This window comes from Hyperoodon ampullatus, assembly GCF_949752795.1.
Source record: "Hyperoodon ampullatus genome assembly, chromosome: X".
NCBI lineage: Eukaryota > Metazoa > Chordata > Mammalia > Artiodactyla > Ziphiidae > Hyperoodon > Hyperoodon ampullatus.
The window spans coordinates 14147622-14168642 of NC_136913.1; the positions used below are offsets into that span (position 1 = coordinate 14147622).

Sequence of the window (21021 nt, forward strand, 5' to 3'; positions counted from 1 at the left end):
CGCACGAGCTGGTTTTGAAGGGTGTGAATGCTCACACCCTCAGCCTCAGTCTGAGCATCTCAGAGCGGACAATGTTGTCAGGTTTCTTTGTGCCGGCGGGCAGCTTTAAGACTGAATCATGGCTGTTCCCGGGGTTTCTGGAAGTTTTAAAATATCAAATTAAAAATGAATCAGTATGGCTGATTCATTGTGTTGTGCAGTGGAGCCTAACACAACATTGTAAAGCAACCATACGCCAATAAAAATTAATAAAAAAACGATTTAAAAAAATTAATCAAATACAGCTTTTTATCCCAACAATAGCATTTGGATAATCAGTACTCAAAGGGCATATACCCCGTAGGGCGCTACAGGGCACAAAAAAAAGGGAGGGAGGTATGGCTCCTCCCTGCAAGGAATTTGCATTCTCATCTGATAACAATATGACTATTGTACCAATTCATATGCATTTTTCATTTTCGATTTCTGAAACAGAAAGTCCTCCTTCTCTAGAGTAAGTTCTTGTTGTTCAGAAGTTATTTTACACTAAGGGAGAAAACCCAAAACGTTGGGTTCAGACCTCTCTAGAGATGAGATTACCGCATTATATGAAAAAAAAAATGAGCGGGGAAAAAAAAAGGGAATGCCCTGAGTTTGCCTATTGCTTTTTGCTCTAGACCAAGATTTCTCAACCTTGGCATTAATGATGATATTTGGGGCCACGTAATTCTTTCCTGTGAAAGCCCAGCCTACATACGTAGGATGTTTAGCTGCATCCCCGGCCTCTAGCCACTAGATGTCAGTAGCACCCTCCTCCAGTTTTGACCACCGAGAGTGTCTCCAGACACATCGCCAAATGTCCCCCGGGGTCAGAATCGCTCCCTCCTTTGAGAACCACTGGTCCAGAAACTGCCTTGGAGCGCTCTGTGTCTATGCTGCTGGGGCACCTGCACCAAAAAATCCAAGGTTAAGATCCTGCTTTGGGCAGCTATCTCAGGAAGAGAACCATCTCACCGTCTCCTCTGTAAGAGGAAACCAGAGGCAAGCTTGTTGTTTAGGACAAGTGGAGTGCCAGTGGCCCTGCCATGCACAGGGGGATTTGACTGGGCAGCAGCTGCCTTGTCACCTTCTCCAATCCTCAGACTCATTCTCAGTGTGGGGTGAGGTGCAGAGGGTCGTTGGTAATGATTGATTCATCTTGATTCATATTTTGTCCAGCTTTCCTGTTGGTCTTGGTTCTGCCCATCCGTGCTGATTCTAAAGGGCAGAGAGCTGGACCACCCGAATTATACATGTGGGTTCTATCCATCGTGTGTGGATAGCTCTTTCTTTGTTATAAGAAGTTTCCTGAGATTTATCATGGACTTGCCACAAAGACCTGGCGCTTGACTCTTTGGTAGAAAAACCACCGTCAGTGATGTCATCAGCACCCGTGTGGGACAGAGTGTGCGTGTGCACCTTAATACACAGTGTCATAGCGATTCATGTGACAGGCCTCCAGGGACCTTAGCAATGCTAACATTCTACCCAGGCTTTGCAGGATGGCTGCCTAATCCTCACAGCTGGCTCACATAAGAGGTGAACCCGGCATACACGCTTACATGGGACCAGATCATCCCCCCAGTGGGATTCCAGCTAGTGTCATCTCGAGGACAGCCCCCGATGTGCTTTCTCCTAGTGCACCCTCTCTGGGAGAGCGTGGACCTGGTCCCGGGGGGTGAGCGCCAGTCGCCCATCAACATCCGGTGGAGGGACAGTGTCTACGATCCTGGCTTAAAACCGCTCACCATCTCTTACGACCCGACCACCTGCCTCCGCGTCTGGAATAACGGGTACTCTTTCCTCGTGGAATTTGAAGACTCTGCAGATAACTCAGGTGAGAGCCAGACCTGTCTGTGGTCTCATCTGGAGTTAAAGGGACAGTTTCATGTCAGCACAGGCCACATCACAAGGCCTCCATGGGAGCGGGGACCTCTTTTGTTAGCAGTGGCATGGGACTCACTGGACTGACCTTTATAATGTATGGAAAAAGTCCTTTCTGGTTTTTATGAACGTTTTCTTCCAGTATAGGTAGTATTTTTTATTAGTGAACATATATATCTTTATATAGAGAGTCTATAAGTGATATAAAGATAGGCTATGAAATTAAAGCTCTGCTAGATGTTTCTTTTGCATATGTGTATTGCATATGTACTAATTTTCTCTGCTTGCTGACTTTACAAGACACTTTTATTTAGATAGTAATATTATTTAATCGGATTTAACTGATGAGATTACAATACCTTTGAAATGGGGCAAAAAAGCATACTAATGTGTGCATGAAGTTATAGTCTTAACTAGTTAAGACCAGTGGTATGTAAGAAAAATGGAAACTCGTGTTCTGTTAATTTTGTTAAACAATGTTACCTAGTTTAAAAGAAACACAATTTAAGAGATTTTTAAATTCAAATATTATATTGCTTTTGTATCTTTGTTTTAGCCTACCGAGATATAAACTAATCTAATGATTTCAAAGTTTATCTGAAATTTTTAGTGTCTATTGAAAACAGAATGTGATTAATTCTATGCAGGTTTCTTTTTTCTTTTTTCAAACCGAATTTGATAGTATCAAATTGTCCTAATTTGTCTGAAGTAACTGTTATTTGAAATAATGTATCTTAAGGAATGGTTCTCAATCAGTGGCAATTTTGTTACCCCTCCCTCCCCAGGGACTGGCGAAACTTGGTAACATCTATAGGCCTCTTTGGTTGTCACACTGCGGGGGGGGGGGGGGGGGGGGGTTGCTACTGGCATCTCATTGGTCGAGACCAGGAACTCTGCTAAAGATCCTACAATACAATGGACAGCATTCACGTAGAGTCATCCAGATTCAAATATCAATAGAGCTGAGATTGAGAAACTTGAATTCCTCTCATGAAGTTGAAGAAATGCATCCATGAAAGTGTTAATGAATGAAGTTAAAAGTGTATCTTAAAGTATAAATAGAAGTGTTCACTCCTGTATTTATCCTGGGTCTAGGATTCTCAACTGTATCTTGGTTTTCTTTGCATTTTGCTCTGATACTTAGGTATGGCCCTCTGGCCCAACTGCAAACAGACTGCTCCTCCAGTGGGATTCCTCTCTCTCTGGTTCTCTGCCCTCTGACACACCTCTCTGCTGTGATTCAGGAAGTGTTCAAGTCTGCCCTTAAGGGCTTAGGTTTCTCTATATCCCCCATCTTCCTCTTTCTCCTCCATGGTATGACATGCCCCCCAAACCCTGAACATCTTACTTTCATTTCTCAAACTAAAAAGAAATTACTTTTTCCTCCCAGATTCATCAGTACCTATTTACACTGTGTATAAGGATTCCAGAAATCTTCCAAACAGCAAGCTAAATTCCTGTTTTCCAGATGGCCATCTTGCACTGTGGTGAGCTCTACTCGTCTCCCTTTTGAGCTCTACCATTACTCCTGCCAGAACTAGAAGAATGGGCAGACCCAGTCTATTAGAACACCAACTCTCCTTCGTTTACTCTGCATGCGCAGCAGTCCTCTTGATTAATGAGTCTCAGTCCCATCTAGGTCCCTGGCAACATTTTTTCCTTTCTTCTGAGGATCCTAAATAATGGTCAGCCTTCTCCTTTCTTTGACAGTCTAGGGACTATCTGTTGCCAATATTTTAATCAAGTTGCAAATCTTGGCAAGTTATTTAATGGGTTTCTTAACCAAGTGAGTTAATCCCCAAGATCATTCAAGGCAAATAGCTTTTTGTTTTATTTTTTAGTCATCTTTTTTTCTTTTGAATAATAGATTCAAGAATTCTTATCCACCCATTTGCCTGGGCAATCTCATTTGGAAAATGACTGACCAACATTTTCCTCATAATTGTTCTTTAGCTACCTCCAAACACAACTAACTAAATCATTCCTTGATCTTACCTTCCCTAGATGAGTCGGTCACACTATTTTTACAAAATATGCAAGAAAAATTGTACAGATGTTGCTAATTCTCCACTTATTTTGTCAGGAAGGACCAAATAAACAGCCCCTTTTCATTATGCTTTAATAATTATTTTAGGATACCATTAATCTTTAATAAGTACCTAACTTTCTCTGTCTCTCTTTTTCCACGTTTCAGTGACTGCCTCCTATTTCCTGCTTATTCTTCACTGCTATTTCTCCATGCTGTTGCAAAATAATCAATAGCATTCAAAGAGGAAGAAAGAGTAAATGAACATAAAAAAATAAAGAAAAAGGAAAAGAAGTACATCCTAGTAATGAAGAAAGGCAAGAAACAATTCTAATTCTAGAAAAGAAAGGGTCTAATAAATATCAATGTCTCTAAATTTCAAAAAAAGTAGGAAATAATGCTACAGTGTGCTTTACAAAGACCTGGGGATAAAGCATACAAGGAAAGGGGCTGGGGAAAGTATGTGACAAAAACAAAACATACCAAACCTTATGGGATGCAGTTAAAGCAGTGTCTAGAGGGAAATTTATAGATGAAAATGCCTATGTTGGATTACAGAACAGAAATCAATGAAACCAAAAGTTGGTTCTTGGGAAGGATCAATAAAATGGACAAACCTTTAGCTAGGTGGACCAACAGAAGAAAAGAGAGAGAAGACTCAAATTACTAAAATCAGGAATGAAAGAGGGGCCATCACAACCCACTTTACAGAAAAGGAGAGGATAATAAGAGAAGGGGTGTGAGCATCTCATACCACTGCCCTCTGCTGGGTACTGTTTTGTCATTTGGCTCCCTGAATAGGACACAGTTATTGATTTTAATGAGTGTATGTGATGGATACAAAATATTGTGAGGAAGGACACTAAATTATGCTTGGGCTGAGTCCTATGGATGATCCCTGTAAATCATCACCTCCTCTGAAATCAATCTCATCGACAATGTCACTAGGCATTAAAGAGAAGAGTCCCGCTGTTCTCTTAAGGGGGCATCCTGCCCCCCACCTTGTTCCACTTACTTTACACTTTTAAAAGGCATCACCTCTGACCCTAGTAAGAATGCCCTCACAAATATTTTAAGTTCTCCTTCCCTATTTTTGGTCCTACATTTACTGTTTTTGAAAAAGAATAATGTAATGATTTTTAGTAAATTTACAGTGTGGTGCAACTATCGCTACAATCCAACTTTAGAACTTTTCCATCACCCCAAGTTTCCCACCCATTTCCTGCATTTGCTTTAATTTGCATGGGTCCTGAGTACTACCTTTCCCTTCATCAGCCCTTTCTCTGCTAGCTCCTTCGCCTCCACATTCAAGACAACAGAAGAGAGTGAACATTACATAGGTCGCTTACTAGAAGCCTGACTCTATGCTAGATGTTTTATATTTGTTACCTAATTTTTTCCAAGCTTTTCCCATCCTAAAGCACAGAAAGAACAAAATATCAGTGACCTCAAATAAATAAGTATATATTTATTTGATATAGCTTATGACTGATGTGCTTTCTAATTCACTGTCTCCCTTCTATGCCCTGTTTCTTGCCAACTGTACTTCCGCCCCTCATCCATGCATCTGCCCTGCCTGGTCCCACCCTTTTCCTCGCTCTTGCTGAATTTACCATTATGTTTCAATTAACAAACCCAACAGGCAGTTTACAGTGCATTTCTTTTCTTTTTTTTTTTTTTTTTTTTGCGGTACGCGGGCCTCTCACCATTGTGGCCTCTCCCGTTGCGGAGCACAGGCTCTGGACGCGCAGGCTCAGTGGCCATGGCTCACGGGCCTAGCCGCTCCGCGGCATGTGGGATCCTCCCGGACCGGGGCACGAACCTGCGTCCCCTGCATCGGCAGGCGGACTCTCAACCACTGCGCCACCAGGGAAGCCCCTACAGTGCATTTCTTTAGTTCCTGGTTTCAAGGAGGATCCATTAAATGCCAGGCACTATGCCAGGTGTTCAGAATAGAAAGAGGAAGAAGGGTCTACGGCCATGCCACCCTGAACATGCCCGATCTCGTCTGATCTCAGAAGCTACGTAGGGTCGGGTCTGGTTAGTATTTGGATGGGAAAGAGGGGGAAGGGATGGTCCCTGCCTTTAAGGAGCTTATAGTGTGGTGGGGAGGCAGACCCTGGAAAAGATGATGCTAATGAAGAGGGCTAAGTGCTGTGAGAGAAGTAGGATCTGGTGGGAGAAGGCTTCCTGATGGAGGTGACACCTGGGTGCTCCGTGTGGAGGTGAAGGTGTGAAGCGGTGTGATGCTCGTATTAGGTGTTACTCTGTGTACAGTGCATGAAGGAAGTGGCAGACAAGGAAGTCCTGAGATAGGCAAGAGCCGATTCACAGAGTTCTGCAGACCACACTCAGAGACTCGGAATCTGGGCACAGCTTAGCTGGGTCCTCTTGCTCTGGGTCTCTCATTGGGCTGTGATCAAGGTGTCAGCTGTGGTTGGGGTCTTATCTCAAGGCTCCTCTGGCAAAGGATCCTCTTCTAAACTCACTCAAGTGGCTGTTGGCAGGTTCAGTTTCTCCCAGGGCCTCAGTTCCTTGCTCGCTGTTGACCAGGGGCCACCCTCATTTCCTTGCCAAGTGGGCCTCTCCAGAGGGCAGCTCACAACATGACCGCTGGCTTCATGAGAGCAAATAAGCAAGAGGAGTCAGAGAGGGCAAGCAAGATGGAAAGCGGTGTGTTCTTGTAACCTAATCTTAAAAGTGACATCCCATCACTTTTGCCCTTAGATGCAAGTGACAAGGTCCAGTTCACACTCAGGGCAGGGGATTACACGAGGGTGTGAATACCAGGAGACTGGGGATAACTGGGAGTCATCTTAGAAACTGCCAACACTCCTGGCTAATGACACAAAGCCAGTTAATTCAAACTGAAGTCCTTTTCCTGCAAAATGCATGCTCTTAACCACACCATACAGGAGGCTACCTCCCTGTCTCCCCTCTCCCCCGTACAATTCATATAGGTATCGTGCCCAGCACATATAGAGATGTGAGGACTTTTCTAGCTAGCAAGAGCCCAAGTCAGATGCCTGGTATCTAACATCTCTCCCAGGGATCACAGACGCAGATGTACCTGCAGTGCTGGAGAAGTAATGAGAATAGGCCAGGCTGGGAGCATCTAAGAGAAATGGCAGCGGTAGCCACTGTGAAGAACTGGCGGGATCATCTAAAGGGGCAGCCGTTTCTCCCATCCAGCCTCTTGTCACCTGGTGGAGGCCTGTGCTCAACATGGGCAGGGTGTCTCATTAAGATGGAAATGTGGATTTTTACATGAAATCAGCCAGCTTTAAATGTTGGCAATGAATTGAAAAATGTGTTTAGTATTGTGTGGGTGAATCAAAACACACCTGAAGACCAGTTCTGCCCCCCACCCTTGCAGCCACCCAGAGGTGACATCTCCTCTCGGCTTTGCTCATCATCTTTGGAGGAGATGCACAGTAAGTGTCCAGGAAATGTTGCCAGTGTTTTTCTGGGGATAGGAGGGAAATGCTGGCCCGCTCCTCTGCCCCGGTCACTTAACTTGGGACCAGAACTTCAATTTCATTCCAACAGATTATACTGAACATTTGCCAAAGTCATGCTCACAATATGGAGCTGGCATAGAAAAATAAGAATTTTTTGGAAGATATTTTATGTTTATTTCACTACACTTTTGTACCATCCTCCTATTAATTTAGTGAATCATGTGGTATTATTCTCTGCACTTCCCTTGCCCCTCAAAGAAAAGTAGTCATTGGTATTTTTGCTCACCTCTCACAAAACTTTTTTCAAAAAAGGAAATGACGTGAAATATTTATGAAAGCCGGTAAGATATACAGTAGACCACTGCATGACATATCCAGTGTATTTGGACCTCAGGATGACTGTACTCAATCATTTGCATACATAAGATTCAACTAATGAGGCAATAATCTCTAAAATCATTAAGACAGATGAGATGGAAGGTTTTCGTGCTGTTGTATGGTTTAACCACGGACAGACATCGCCAGGGTCTGATCAGATGGCAGAAATGAGGACCCAACAGGCTTTAACAAAGTCAAGCAAAAAAAAAAAAATTAGCACAACCCAAAGCCTGAGGAAGGGTGACTTTCAAAACTCGTATCTGAATATTTCCCCTATCATGTATTGATTTCACTAGTTCCAGAAAACTCTAGTCTAAACAAAAGGTATTTATTATTCAGCAGAGTGACACCAGTGGTAAAGTGTGTGGGTGACTCACATTGTTCACTCTGTCTAAAGGGAGATGGGTGATAATTTTTGACTTGCATATTTCCTTTTCCATTTCAATGTAAGGAAAAGAAATGCTAGCATCTTCAAAAATTGAAAAGCAAAGTATCAGTGCATAAAAAAGAGAGTATCTTTTGTACCCATATTTCAGTTTTATGAGATTGGGTTAGATAAATATGCTGAAAGTAATTTGCATTTTATTGTGCATAAAAAACACTGGGCACAGTAAATATAGAACATAAAACTAAGGCAAGAATTGGCCTTTAACAATTGTATGCAGCTTGGAGTGTAGTTAAATCTTGGTGTCATTCAGAGGGCAGGTCTCGCCCTTACACATGTATTAAGTGTGTGGAAATCAACTTTATAAACACTGGTATATGATACAGTGTGCTCCATTTAAGACAGTTCATATAGAAGGTCCACCCACAGATTCCACCTTTCCCCCACATTCTTCCACGACATGAAAAACTGTCCCCTGAATTGTTGGATGTGCCATTTCAGTGATCAAGGGAGGACCCCTGGAACACAACCACCGATTAAAGCAGTTCCATTTTCACTGGGGGGCCGTTGATGCCTGGGGCTCTGAGCATACTGTGGACAGCAAATGTTACCCAGCAGAGGTAAGTTGAGAAGTGTGGGAACAGTGACAACAGTGGAGAATAGGGGATAGTTCTGAGTTTCTAGTTCTAAGAAATTATCAGGAAGAATCAGGTAATTCCTATAAATGCTATGTAGCTCTCTTGGGGGCATATTTGATTATTCCCAGTTTACACATGTAAAAATGATAACTGCCCTCATTTCAAATAATATAGCAGAAATCAACTTTAAGAGCCTGAAACAGAATTCTTCCCGAATTCTACGCTAGGCTCAAATGATAGCCTAAAGAAATAACCCAGGGCTTCCCTGGTGGCGCAGTGGTTGAGAGTCCGCCTGCTGATGCAGGGGACACGGGTTCGTGCCCCGGTCCGGGAGGATCCCACATGCCACGGAGCGGCTAGGCCCATGAGCCATGGCCACTGAGCCTGCGCATCCGGAGCCTGTGCTCCACAACGGGAGAGGCCACAACAGTGAGAGGCCCACGTACCGCAAAAAAAAAAAAAAAAAAGAAAAGAAAAAAAAAGAAATAACTCAGGCAACAGTGCAGGGCCACCAGGCCAAATGAACCCAAGTGAGAAAAGGTGGGAGCCTAAATGAAGGCAGTGGCAATAGAAATAGAGAAAAAGAGCACGATTTAACAAGCATTTTTTAAAAAATTAATTAACTTACTTTTTGCTGCGTTGGGTCTTCGTTGCTGTGCACGGGCTTTCTCTAGTTGCGGTAAGCGGGGGCTACCCTTTGTTGCGGTGAGCGGGCTTCTCATTGCGGTGGCTTCTCTTGTTGTGGAGCACGGGCTCTAGGCAAGCGGGCTTCAGTGGTTGTGGCACGTCGGCTCAGTAGTTGTGGCACACAGGCTTAGTTGCTCCGTGGCATGTGGGATCTTCCCAGACCAGGGCTCGAACCCGTGTCCCCTGCATTGGCAGGCGGATTCTTAACCACTGTGCCACCAGGGAAGTCCCTAACAAGCAGTTTTTGTTTTTTGTTTTTTGTTTTTTTTTTAAAGAAGATGCTGGGGGTAGGAGTTTATTAATTAATTTATTTATTTTTGCTGTGTTGGGTCTTCGTTTCTGTGCGTGGGCTTTCTCTAGTTGTGGCAAGCGGGGGCCACTCTTCATCGCGGTGCGCGGGCCTCTCACTGTCGTGGCCTCTCTTGTTGCGGAGCACAGGCTCCAGACGCGCAGGCTCAGTAGTTGTGGCTCACAGGCCTAGCCGCTCCGCAGCATGTGGGATCCTCCCAGACCAGGGCTCAAACCCGTGTCCCCTGCGTTGGCAGGCAGATTCTCAACCACTGCGCCACCAGGGAAGCACTAACAAGCAGTTTTGACAAGCATTTCTGAAATAAAAGCAACAGGACCTGGAGGCAGGGTCCTCTTCGGGAGAGGAGAGGCAGAAGTTAAACATGACCTTGAGGGTGTTACTTGGGAGGCTAGGTGAGGATTCGTGAATGGTGGACAAGGAATAATTTGTAGGGAAATAAAGGGAGCCAAAGGAAACAGAATTTTTTCTTCACAACTTTCCCCCTAATTTAGTTTTAAATGTTACCTTAAAAAGAAACACATCTTAAGTGGTTATCCCTTGAACAAATTTGTCTTCAACTCCTAGTTCACATAGGGAGAATCTATTTCTCTCAATATAAACATCTCTCATTTAGATGCAAATGGATTTTGGATATGAGTGTTTCAGGCAAATCAGGATGGGAATGGACAAATGTTGCTCCCTCACTGAAATGTTATTCACTTGGAGATATACACATATATATGTATATAAAATTTTCTCCCCCAAATAAATCCCTGTATTCCAAAGTAGTATTAATTACTGCTCCTGCACGTATTTCTTCCTGTTCTTTAATTCTATCTCATTTTGCACCAGACTGTCATATGCTTTTCTCAGTGGCTTTATTTTTGGTGAGGAAGCACAGTAAAATATCATATGTGAATAAGGCTGTCTGTTTTGGAGCAATCCTACATGGTCATGTGTAAAACCATCTTTTAATGGTGTTTCAGCTGCACTTGGTGCATTGGAATGCAGTCAAATTTGAAAACTTTGAGGATGCAGCACTGGAAGAAAATGGTTTGGCTGTGATAGGAGTATTTTTAAAGGTAAAAAAAAAATCTTACTAGCTTTAAGTGATGTGTTGTATCCTAGGATGAAAAGATACAATACTGTAATTTTAAGTTCTAAGAATATTGAGACAATGTTTAAAATACAAGATTGTTATGAATATATTTCAAATGGTATAGAAATGCACAGTCCAACAGAGCAGTCACAAGCCACATGTGGCAACTGAGCACTTGAAATGTGGCTCCTAAAAAAAAAGAAAAGAAATGTGGCTACTTTGTGGAACAATTTTTCATTTTAATTAATTTAAATATTAATTGAAGAACTGATGCTTAACTGGAGGACACCTTCACCTGCAGGCACGCTGACCCTGTCAGCGAACAGCCTGCTCATTTGTTCTGTGTCTAATTGAATTCAGTGATGCTTAAACCATTCTAAATTACCAGTTTAATTGTAGCTTAAGCAGTGTGGTTGGTTTGTTTTTATATAATCACCGGGTGGTTAATTTTAATTCATTCTGTTGCAGTTTCAAAAGTGAGATGTCAATTGTTGTTAATATTTTCTCATTGCTTCTTTAGCTAGGCAAGTATCATAAAGAGCTACAGAAATTGGTGGATATTTTGCCATCAATTAAGCACAAGGTAATTTTTTTTCCTAAATCACTTGAAATATAGTTTATGTCTCAATCTCAGAGTGGAGACACTAACAAGGCACTGTGAATTGGGAAAATGTAATTCGTCTCAGTGTAATTCAGGCTCTCTTTGAAAGCTGCCCCTTAAGACAACTTGCCATTTATGATGCTTGTGTTGAGAGAGCCCCTGGCCCTGGGACACTTTGCAGAGGACAGAAGTGATCCTGTTGGTGGGCACAGACGGCTCTGGTTTGGCTGCCACGCCACTGAGCACTCAGGGACTCTGGAACATGAGTCCCCTCCTCCGCTCCCGACCCCTGCTCCTTCTCAGTCCTGTGCAAACACTCAGGGAAGCCTTCTGGGCTCTAGCTACCCTCCCATAGGCAGGGGGCACAGAAAAGTTTGACAGAAACTTGGCTTGTCCAGCTTCACAGAACAATTACCCACATCCTTCAGGGTGGATACCTCTGTCCAGCCGTCAAGGTTAATTGTTCAATATTCAGAATCCCAGAGGGGCTGCTCTCTGGAAGTCTGTCTTCCCTCCTCTCCCTGCCTCTGTCTGCACCCTGCCCTCCCTCTCCATCTCCCTCCTTTTCCTCCTCCCTCTCCCACCCCCACCCCACCCCCATCTCCTTTCCTCTCTCTCCCTCCCTGTTCCCCTCTGTCCCTCTCTCTGTCCAGGATCCTGTCTCCTCCTAATTTGCACTGCATTTTAGAAAGGTGAATTCTATTAGTCTCTCTTGAAAAGGAAAAGCCTCCTTGTTTATGCACCAGCTACCACCTAATGCCTCCCAAAGAGTTCAGAGGAGACCACCTGCTATAAGCTCGCTAGAACAGAGGGAGAAAATGGTTTTTGCTGTGTTCCCACTGAGGACTATCAGAAATACATGGTTAATTGCAGGAACAAAGCATGGGTATGATTCTGTCCTAAGGTGCCCAGAGGTACCTGGAGCTTATCTGGACCGCTGCTGGTCCTCAGACTCCCCTAGAATCATCACCACATCATCTGATTCCTGAGTGGTTTTCACCATAAAATGATAACTCGATGACCCCTTCTCTTGGCCAGGACATGCTTGTGGAACTTGGGTCATTCGACCCTTCCTGTCTGATGCCTACCTGCCCAGATTACTGGACCTACTCAGGGTCCCTGACTACCCCACCACTCTCCGAGTCTGTCACTTGGATCATTAAGAAGCAGCCCATAGAGGTTGATCATGATCAGGTACGTTCTTTCCACATTTCTATGTAAGGAAATTGTAGTCTGCCCCTTTAAAACAAGGCTGGGCTCAAACTTTGGCATCAGTTCTTAACATCTTGTAATGCTCATACATTTTTATTAAAATGTGCTAATGTCTTGTGTTAATTTGGATATGAATTAGGAAATGCTTCAAATTAACTAGAGAGAAGAGGTAAAACTTAGGAAACATAGGCTTTTTACTTCCATATTTGTCAATGACATATGTTTTGTGCATTGTATATTTTATATATAAATCGAATCTCTGTATAAACAAGACCCTTTTAAAAGGAAGAATGAAGGCTGAAAATGGATGTGCTCAAACCCTTTAAAATCTTTAAGGGAATTTTGCTATGGAACCTCAGGATAAAAGCAGAACCCAACAATGTCCGTCCAGAAATTTTAAGTCAGTTGTTTTGACCCTGGAGTCTATTTTTTCCTTAGCAACTAAGTGGTGATTACTATGTGAATACACATATTCTATTTAATTCATAACATAACTGAACTGCAATAATATTTGCTTATGCTTGCTTTATGGGATTTTAATTAATCACAAAGCATTTTCACAAGAACAAAAGGTTCCAGAACCTTTTTTATGAAGCCAGGATAACTGACACCAACACCCACCAAAGATCAGACCAAAAAAAAAAAAATGTACAGACTGGTATGTCTGAAGGATATATTTTTTAAAAAGCTAAAATAGGGACTTCCCTGGCAGTCCAGTGGTTAAGACTCCACGCTCCCAATGCAGGGGGCACGGATTCGATCCCTGGTCGGGGAACTAAGATCCCGAATGCTGCATGGCATTGCCAAAAAAAAAAAGCTAAAATAGTATTTTAGAAACAGAAGCCAGCAGTACGTTAAAAGAAATATATACTTCGTGAGAACCTATTGTATAGCATAGGGAACTCTACTTAGTGCTCTGTGGTGACCTAAATGGGAAGGAAATCCAAAAAAGAGGGGATATATGTACACATATGGCTCATTCACGTTGCTGCATAGCAGAAACTGACACAGCGGTGTAAGGCAACTATACTCCAATTTAAAAAAAAAAAAAAAAGGGATTTCCCTGGTGGTCCAGTGGTAAGACTCCTCACTCCTAATGCAGGGGGCCCGGGTTCAATCCCTGGTCGGCGAACTAGATCCTGCATGCATGCCTCAACTAAGAGTTCGCATGCTGCACTAAGAGTCCACATGCCGCAACTGAAAAAAAAGATCCCGCATGCCACAACTAAGACCCAGCACAGCCAAAAATAAAAAAAAAGAAATATATATTTTGTCCAAGCAGTAGTTATTCCAGTAATGCAAGGATGGTTCAATATTACGAATGATATTAATTCATCATATCAGTGGATCTAAATATATATAAAAATAATCATTTCCATAGATTCTTAAAAAGCACTAGCAAAATTCAACATTCAGTTTTGTTTTTGTTTTTTTTGTGGTACGCGGGCCTCTCGCTGTTGTGGCCTCTCCAGTTGGGGAGCACAGGCTCTGGACGCACAGGCTCAGTGGCCATGGCTCATGGGCCCAGCCACTCCACGGCATGTGGGATCTTCCCGGATCGGGGCACGAACCCGTGTCCCCTGCATCGGCAGGCGGACGCTCAACCACTGCGCCACCAGGGAAGCCCCAACATTCAGTTTTTAAAAAAATTTTCAATAAAATAGGAATGTATGGAGACTTCCCTAACTTGATAAAAGAGATTGATCTCAGTTCTAAAGTATATAGTATGCTTAATACGGAAAACAGTATTACTATGTTAAATTTTAACTGAAGTTATATTTTGGAAGTAGTCAATATAATTAGACCAGAAAAGAAAAAATAAATTAGAGAAACAATAAAAAGAACTACTGCAAAGATAATTCAGTAAATAGTGGAGTACAATATTTATTTCTAGAAATCAGTACACTGGACATGTATAAATCACAATCAGTTAAAAGATATAATGGAGGGCTTCCCTGGTGGCACAGTGGTTAAGAATCCGCTTGCCAATGCAGGGGACACGGGTTCAAGCCCTGGTCTGGGAAGATCCCACATGCTGTGGAGCAACTAAGCCCGAGCGCCACAACTACTGAGCCTGTGCTCTAGAGCCTGCGAGCCACAACTACTGAAGCCCGTGCGCCTAGAGCCCGTGCTCCACAATAAGAGAAGCCACTGCAATGAGAAGCCTGCGTACCACAACAAAGAGTAGCCCCCGCTTGCCGCAGCTAGAGAAAGCCCGCGCGCAGCAACAAAGACCCAATGCAGCCAAAAATAATAAGTAAATAAAATAAATTAATTTAAAAAAAAGATATAATGGAAGAAAGAATGCTACTTATAATGGAAAAAAAATACAAAATACCTTGGAATCAGCTTAACAAGAAAACTTAAAACATTTCTGAAGGACAAAAGACTTGAGTTGATAAAATTCATTCCATGTTATTGAATAGGAAGACGTCATAGACACCTTTGATGTCAATTCTCCTTAAGCTGTTATTGGCCATGAATTGTTTATTCTTCATAAATTTGATGTAATCCCGATAAATATACCAATAGGATTTTTTTAATATAAATTTATTAAAAAAAATTTTTTTTTTTGGCTGCATTGGGTCTTCGTTGTTGCATGCAGGCTTTCTCTAGTTGTGGTGAGCGGGGGCTACTCTTCGTTGTGGTGTGTGGGCTTCTCCTTGCGGTGGCTTCTCTTGTTGCAGAGCATGGGCTCTAGGCACGTGGGCTTCAGTAGTTGTGGCACGCAGGCTCAGTAGTTGTGGCTTGTGGGCTCTAGTGCACAGGCTCAGTAGTTGTGGCACACGGGCTTAGTTGCTTCGTGGCATGTGGGGTCTTCCCAGACCAGGGCTTGAACCTGTGTCCCCTGCATTGGCAAGCGGATTCTTAACCACTGCACCACCAGGGAAGCCCATACCAATAGGATTTTAAAATAGATATGCTACTTCTAACCTCACGTGGAAAAAGAAAAGTATAAATAAAGAGCCAGGGAAAACTGTGAAAGAGAAAATGAAAGATGATTAAATCAACCAAGTTATAAAGCCTCAATAGTTAAATAGTGCTGTACTGGTACACAAAGAGATCAATCATAGGATGAAAACTGCAGATTCAGAAATATGTCCAAGTACATATGAGAATTTAGTTTATGATAAAGGTTGCATCTCAGCCCAGTGAAAGGGAAAGATGAGATTATTCAGTAAGAGCGATGGGGACAATTGAGCAGACATTTGGGGGTGAAAAGTTGGATTGACCATTCAAACCTTACACAAGAATATATTCCAGACATATTAAATGTTATAAATACTGCCATAAAAGTACTTGGATAAGCATAGGAAAATCTTTTCATACGTCCAAATGGAGGAAGCTTTTCTAACCATATATCAAAACCGGAAGTCACAGCGATAGCAACTGGTAAGGTAGACTACATAATTTTTAAAAAAATTCTGTGTCATGAAAACCACCATAAACAAATGACAGAATACAGAGTTTGCTCATAAGCCTGGGCTTGGCGGCCTATACATTTATTCCGCTACTATCCTTCATATTTAAAAATTGACATAACACTGAAAAATAAATAAATAAAATAAATAAATCAGAGGGTCAGTGGCCCATGTGAGGACTTTTCAAATGAAATTTCAACACAGAAAATTCAGTAAGAAAAAAATGTTAGCTGTCATCAATAATCCTAGTTGCCTACAGTCTTACCACTAAGTGTTAATCATTGTTTGGATAAATCCTTCTGGTCTTTTACTTATACAGATACACATAAATCCTTCTGTTCTTTCATCTATATAAATATATACAAGTTTTTGAACAAAATGGAATCATTCTGTACATGCCATTTTGTTGCTCTTTTCACTCGGTGATGTGTGGAACATTTTATAGATAATAAACATTATCTTCAATATCATTTTTAATGGCTATATACTAGCTCATTTTATAGCTCTAATGAAATGTATTATTGATACTTGGGCTATTTCTAATCTTTTGCAATTAGCCAAATAAAAATAAACCTGAGCTACTCAGACATGTTCCTAATTAATGAGGGTATATGTGTGATTTGCAAGTACGGTCACTGTGTTTGGTACTTGTCCCTGGTCTACTTGGCCTGAAGTCTTTAATCCAAACAAATCTTCCCATGCTTGCCTGCTGTGCCCTAGACTGTCCTCTCTGTAGCTACAGTGTGCCTGATTGAGTGAGGAAAAATGCTACAAAGAGCTTTTCCAGCTGGCTTGAAGTCAAGTGTTCTATAACATGGTTGCTCAGAAAGCCAAGGGGCTACTGATTGATGCTATTGCCACACTGGAAAACAAGCCTTTGATTTGGGATCACTCCTTTTATACTGAGCTGCACTGTTCAGTACCTTAGCCACAAGACACGTGTGGGCATTTAAATTTAAGTATAAATACATTTAAATTGAAACTAAGTTAAAAATTTAGTTCTTGGTCACAATGGCCACATTTCAAGCGCTCAGCAGCCAGCCATATGTGGCTTGTGGCTACTGTAATCAACACTGCATAGGACCTTTCCTTCACCGCGGAGAGTTCTACTGGACAGTGCTGGCAGGAGGCATGCGACTGCCTGTTAAGACCTCCACCTGCATTGCCTTGTCCGCAATGCCCAGGTGCGGTAAGCAATCAAGACTACGTTGTTTATGTTAAGGATTCAGTTAAATTTTGAAAATACAAAACATTTTTGGCACTGTTACCATATGCATCAAGCCTTTTATTTATTATCCTGTAGCCTGGCTATTTTGCCCATTTAAAGATGAGGTTTCTGAGAACCAAAGATGAAGTAACTTGGACTTGGCACATGGCTAATACGTGGGGGACAGGGCCTTTGACCGCCAGTCTTTGGATCCCAAGTGCCCCACTGGCTTCACCACGTCCTGCTACTCTCCTCACACAACATTTTATTCCCTGTCTAGCAGTAAAGGGATTCCTACCCAGAAGTAAATTCTCCTTCTGTATCCAATTTTAGACGAGTGTTTCAGGGTAGTAAAAATGAAAGTAATTTATTCATGAAGTAAAGCTGTTTTTCTATTGAAATTATTTATGCTTCCTGTTTCTGTTTCTAGCTTGAGCAATTTCGGACCCTGCTCTCCACTTCTGAGGGGGAGAAGGAGAAAAGAATGGTGGACAACTTCCGCCCCCTTCAGCCCCTAATGAACCGCACTGTCCGCTCATCCTTCCCTCACGACTATGTGCTGAACATACAAGCAAAACCCAAGTCGTCTACCAGCCAAGTGACCCCCTTAGACGCCATTGTCTAGGTGGTCTCTTGCTTAAATATATACTAGTTCTTTAAAAATTGCTAACTAGACTCTTCTAAATGCCTGCATTTAATAATTATGGATGTGCCTTTCTTGGTATGGCAGCGCTCCTTAGTCTGAGGGAAGCTCTTTGGTAAACAAATTCTTACTTTTATTGATAATGATGTTTATCACTGAAGTACCAGCAAGAGACACAAATTTCTCTTATAGCAACCTGCTGGTAATTGTAATGTCTTTTTATGTGTGACATTTTTGAGCTGTCTTTTTATTGATATGTTTATCAATTGGTGGTTCTACAGTTATAAGTAGGGATGATAATCAAAATATTTAACAACTGGTAAGGCACAGACACTGACCATCCAGAATGCAGGCTTTTCAGAAACAGCCACAGGACCCAGATTGGTACTTCTTGGCTGAACGTTGGCTATGGTTTTAGTTATATTTTATTTTAAAACATGAATGAGTATTCTTTTATAAGGCCTTCTCAATGGGTATATTTGCCTTGATTTTCACTTGTCATTACTAGTACAGGATATGATTACTTACTATCAATTTATAATATAGAAAAAATATTTTGTGAGCTTCCTTGGCAGCACAGTGGTTAAGAATCTACCTGCCAAGGCAGGGGACATGGGTTCGAGCCCTGGTCCGGGAAGATCCCACATGCTGAGAAGCAACTAAGCCCGTGCGCCACAACTACTGAGCCTGCTCTCTAGAGCCTGTGAGCCATAGCTACCGAGCCCGCGTGCCACAACTACTGAAGTCCACACGCCTAGAGCCCGTGCTCCGCAACAAGAGAAGACACTGCAATGAGAAGCGCGTGCACCGCAACGAAGAGTGGCCCCCGCTCGCCACAACTAGAGAAAACCCGCGCGCAGCAACAAAGACCCAACGCAGCCAAAAATAAATAAAAATAAAATAAATTTATTTTTAAAAAAAAGAAAAAATATTTTGTAATCCTAAAAACACAAGGGTTTACTTATATCCGGAAATCCTTTTGCATTTCTGAAAGTCAGATGTTTTACTTAAAGGCTTGGTCATATAGAAAGCACATGCAGAATATTTTAAAGAAAAAGCTTTAAGTGCCTAGAACTTAAAATTCTTTCATGATCCATTTACAGAAATACTTTTCAAAAGGCTAGTAATATAATAGTCTATGGTTTATAGTATTATTTTGAATTGTTTGTACATTGTTTCATAGAATGCAATAATATTTTCCACAATGACAGAACTATCTTGACTTCCCTTTAAAACTATCTGAACTTTACTTCATTAGTTGAGGTTCTGTGCAAGGCAGGTGATCAACATAAATCTCCTAATTTATACAGTGGTTTAGAAGACTTTTTCAGGGACTTCCCTCGTGGCCCAGTGGGTAAGACTCCACGCTCCCAATGCAGGGCACCCGGGTTTGATCCCTGCTCAGGGAACTAGATCCCACATGCATGCCGCAACTAAGAGTTTGCATGCCGCAACAAAGAAGCTGCATGCCGCAACTAAGACCTGGTGCAGCCAAAATAAAATAAATAAATAATAAAATAAATAAACATTTAGAAGACTTTTGCTATAATAATAGGGAGAGAAAGCTGTCAAATAGGCTAAAACCTAGATAATTCTACATATTCTGAGGAATCCATGCCACTGTTGCCCTTGCTTCTAAATACGTGGAATGTTTTTAATTGCCTATGCCTGTGTTCAAAATCAATACTGCATTTACTAGTATATTTCTTTCATTAGTATGCTAGTCATCCAATCTGCAAGATAAGGTTGGATGAATATACTTAACACTACTGAACTATACACCGAAAAAGGTTAAGATGGCAAGTTTTATTTTAATCTGTATTTTACCACAATTAAAAATAACTAATAAATTCAGTAGGGAAAAAAATAGGGTTGGAGTTGTATGTGTAAGTTTGGGGGCATATCTCTGCTCTTAAAAAAGGAAGGGGGTAAAGGCATTGCTTCTAGAGTGCATGCCTTTTCTGGAAAAGGGAAGCATGTATGCTCTAGGAAATGAGTAAAATCCTTTAAAAGATTAATATGGGGAAAAAGTTATGTTAACTTTATACATTTTATCTGTTTTAAACCATAGTTATCTTTAAAAGGTAAACACACAAGATATGCATTTTTCAGGGCACACAGGCTTCCCTCCTAGGTCCCTTGCAAATTCTTAATGCAAAATTCAATTGCAGTGAGTCTTCCAAATTGACTCTCAGAATGCCTGACTTGCCCTTCTATCTCAGAGATACAAAGGATGTATTCATAGGGTGTGTCCCTGTTGGCCATCCCTGATCAACTTACATCTGGTGTTCTGGTATAGTTATTAACAGCACCCTCTTTCACTCTCAACCATGTCCTGCTTTGCATGACAAATTCTTGGTCACCTTCTCTGCAGAGGTTATGCAAAATGCCTTGGGGATGTGGTTTCTTCCATGCCTTAGTCAGATGACCCCCAAGGGGGTGATGTAAATTTCCTGGCTACTGATACACCCTCAGGGGAAACTTTTCATGTCTTTTCTGCCTCCAAAAAGTGTTTTACTTGTGCCTTCCTAGACATGAAGGGGGAAAGTGGGCTTGAGGGCTGTCAAAGGGCTTGAGAAAGAATTCTGTACTAAAATTGCTGCTTATCTTCATTAAATAATATAATAAAACCCTTTCTTTACACTATTAATATTTGTTTAATGACTTTTTCTTCCTATTAGTTTTTTTGAGCATGTAAGGTATCTATACAATTAGCGAGACAACATGAGATCAGAGAGTGACTGGAAAACTCATGAGGGATTTACTAGAGAGGCAGGAATGGAAAGATCCACCCACTGCTCCCCAGCTCACCAATTTCTATGGAACCAGTGCACAATCTGCTGACATCACCAGTAGGGCAAGCTTCTAGCCCCTTTCTTCTTTCCCAGGGCTACATGGGTTAAGGTGAGGTTGGCTATTCTAAAACCAGGCATCCACCTCAAAAAAGTTTAGGAAGATGTCTTTCCCTTGCTCACTTTGGGGACACATTCTTTTGGCACAGTATCAGCAAAACTACAGTACTGTAATCACTTTAGGTATTTTTCTGTTCACTAGAAGACTCAACTTTTGAT

At 41.9% G+C, this 21021-nt stretch overlaps 1 protein-coding gene across 1 annotated transcript in view; it reads left to right on the forward strand.

The window, feature by feature from the left end:
* Positions 1–17932, forward strand: part of LOC307069568 (carbonic anhydrase 5B, mitochondrial) — a gene marked incomplete at its 3' end in the record, with an annotated part of 84156 nt that extends 66224 nt beyond the window's left edge. Inside the window, exons 3-8 of the mRNA XM_079727961.1 lie at positions 1658–1855; positions 8654–8772; positions 10753–10848; positions 11386–11448; positions 12505–12660; positions 17738–17932. Coding sequence (XP_079584087.1) covers positions 1658–1855; positions 8654–8772; positions 10753–10848; positions 11386–11448; positions 12505–12660; positions 17738–17932 — 827 coding nt within the window. The remainder of the gene's footprint in view (positions 1–1657; positions 1856–8653; positions 8773–10752; positions 10849–11385; positions 11449–12504; positions 12661–17737) is intronic.
* Between the last annotated feature and the right edge of the window lie 3089 nt (positions 17933–21021).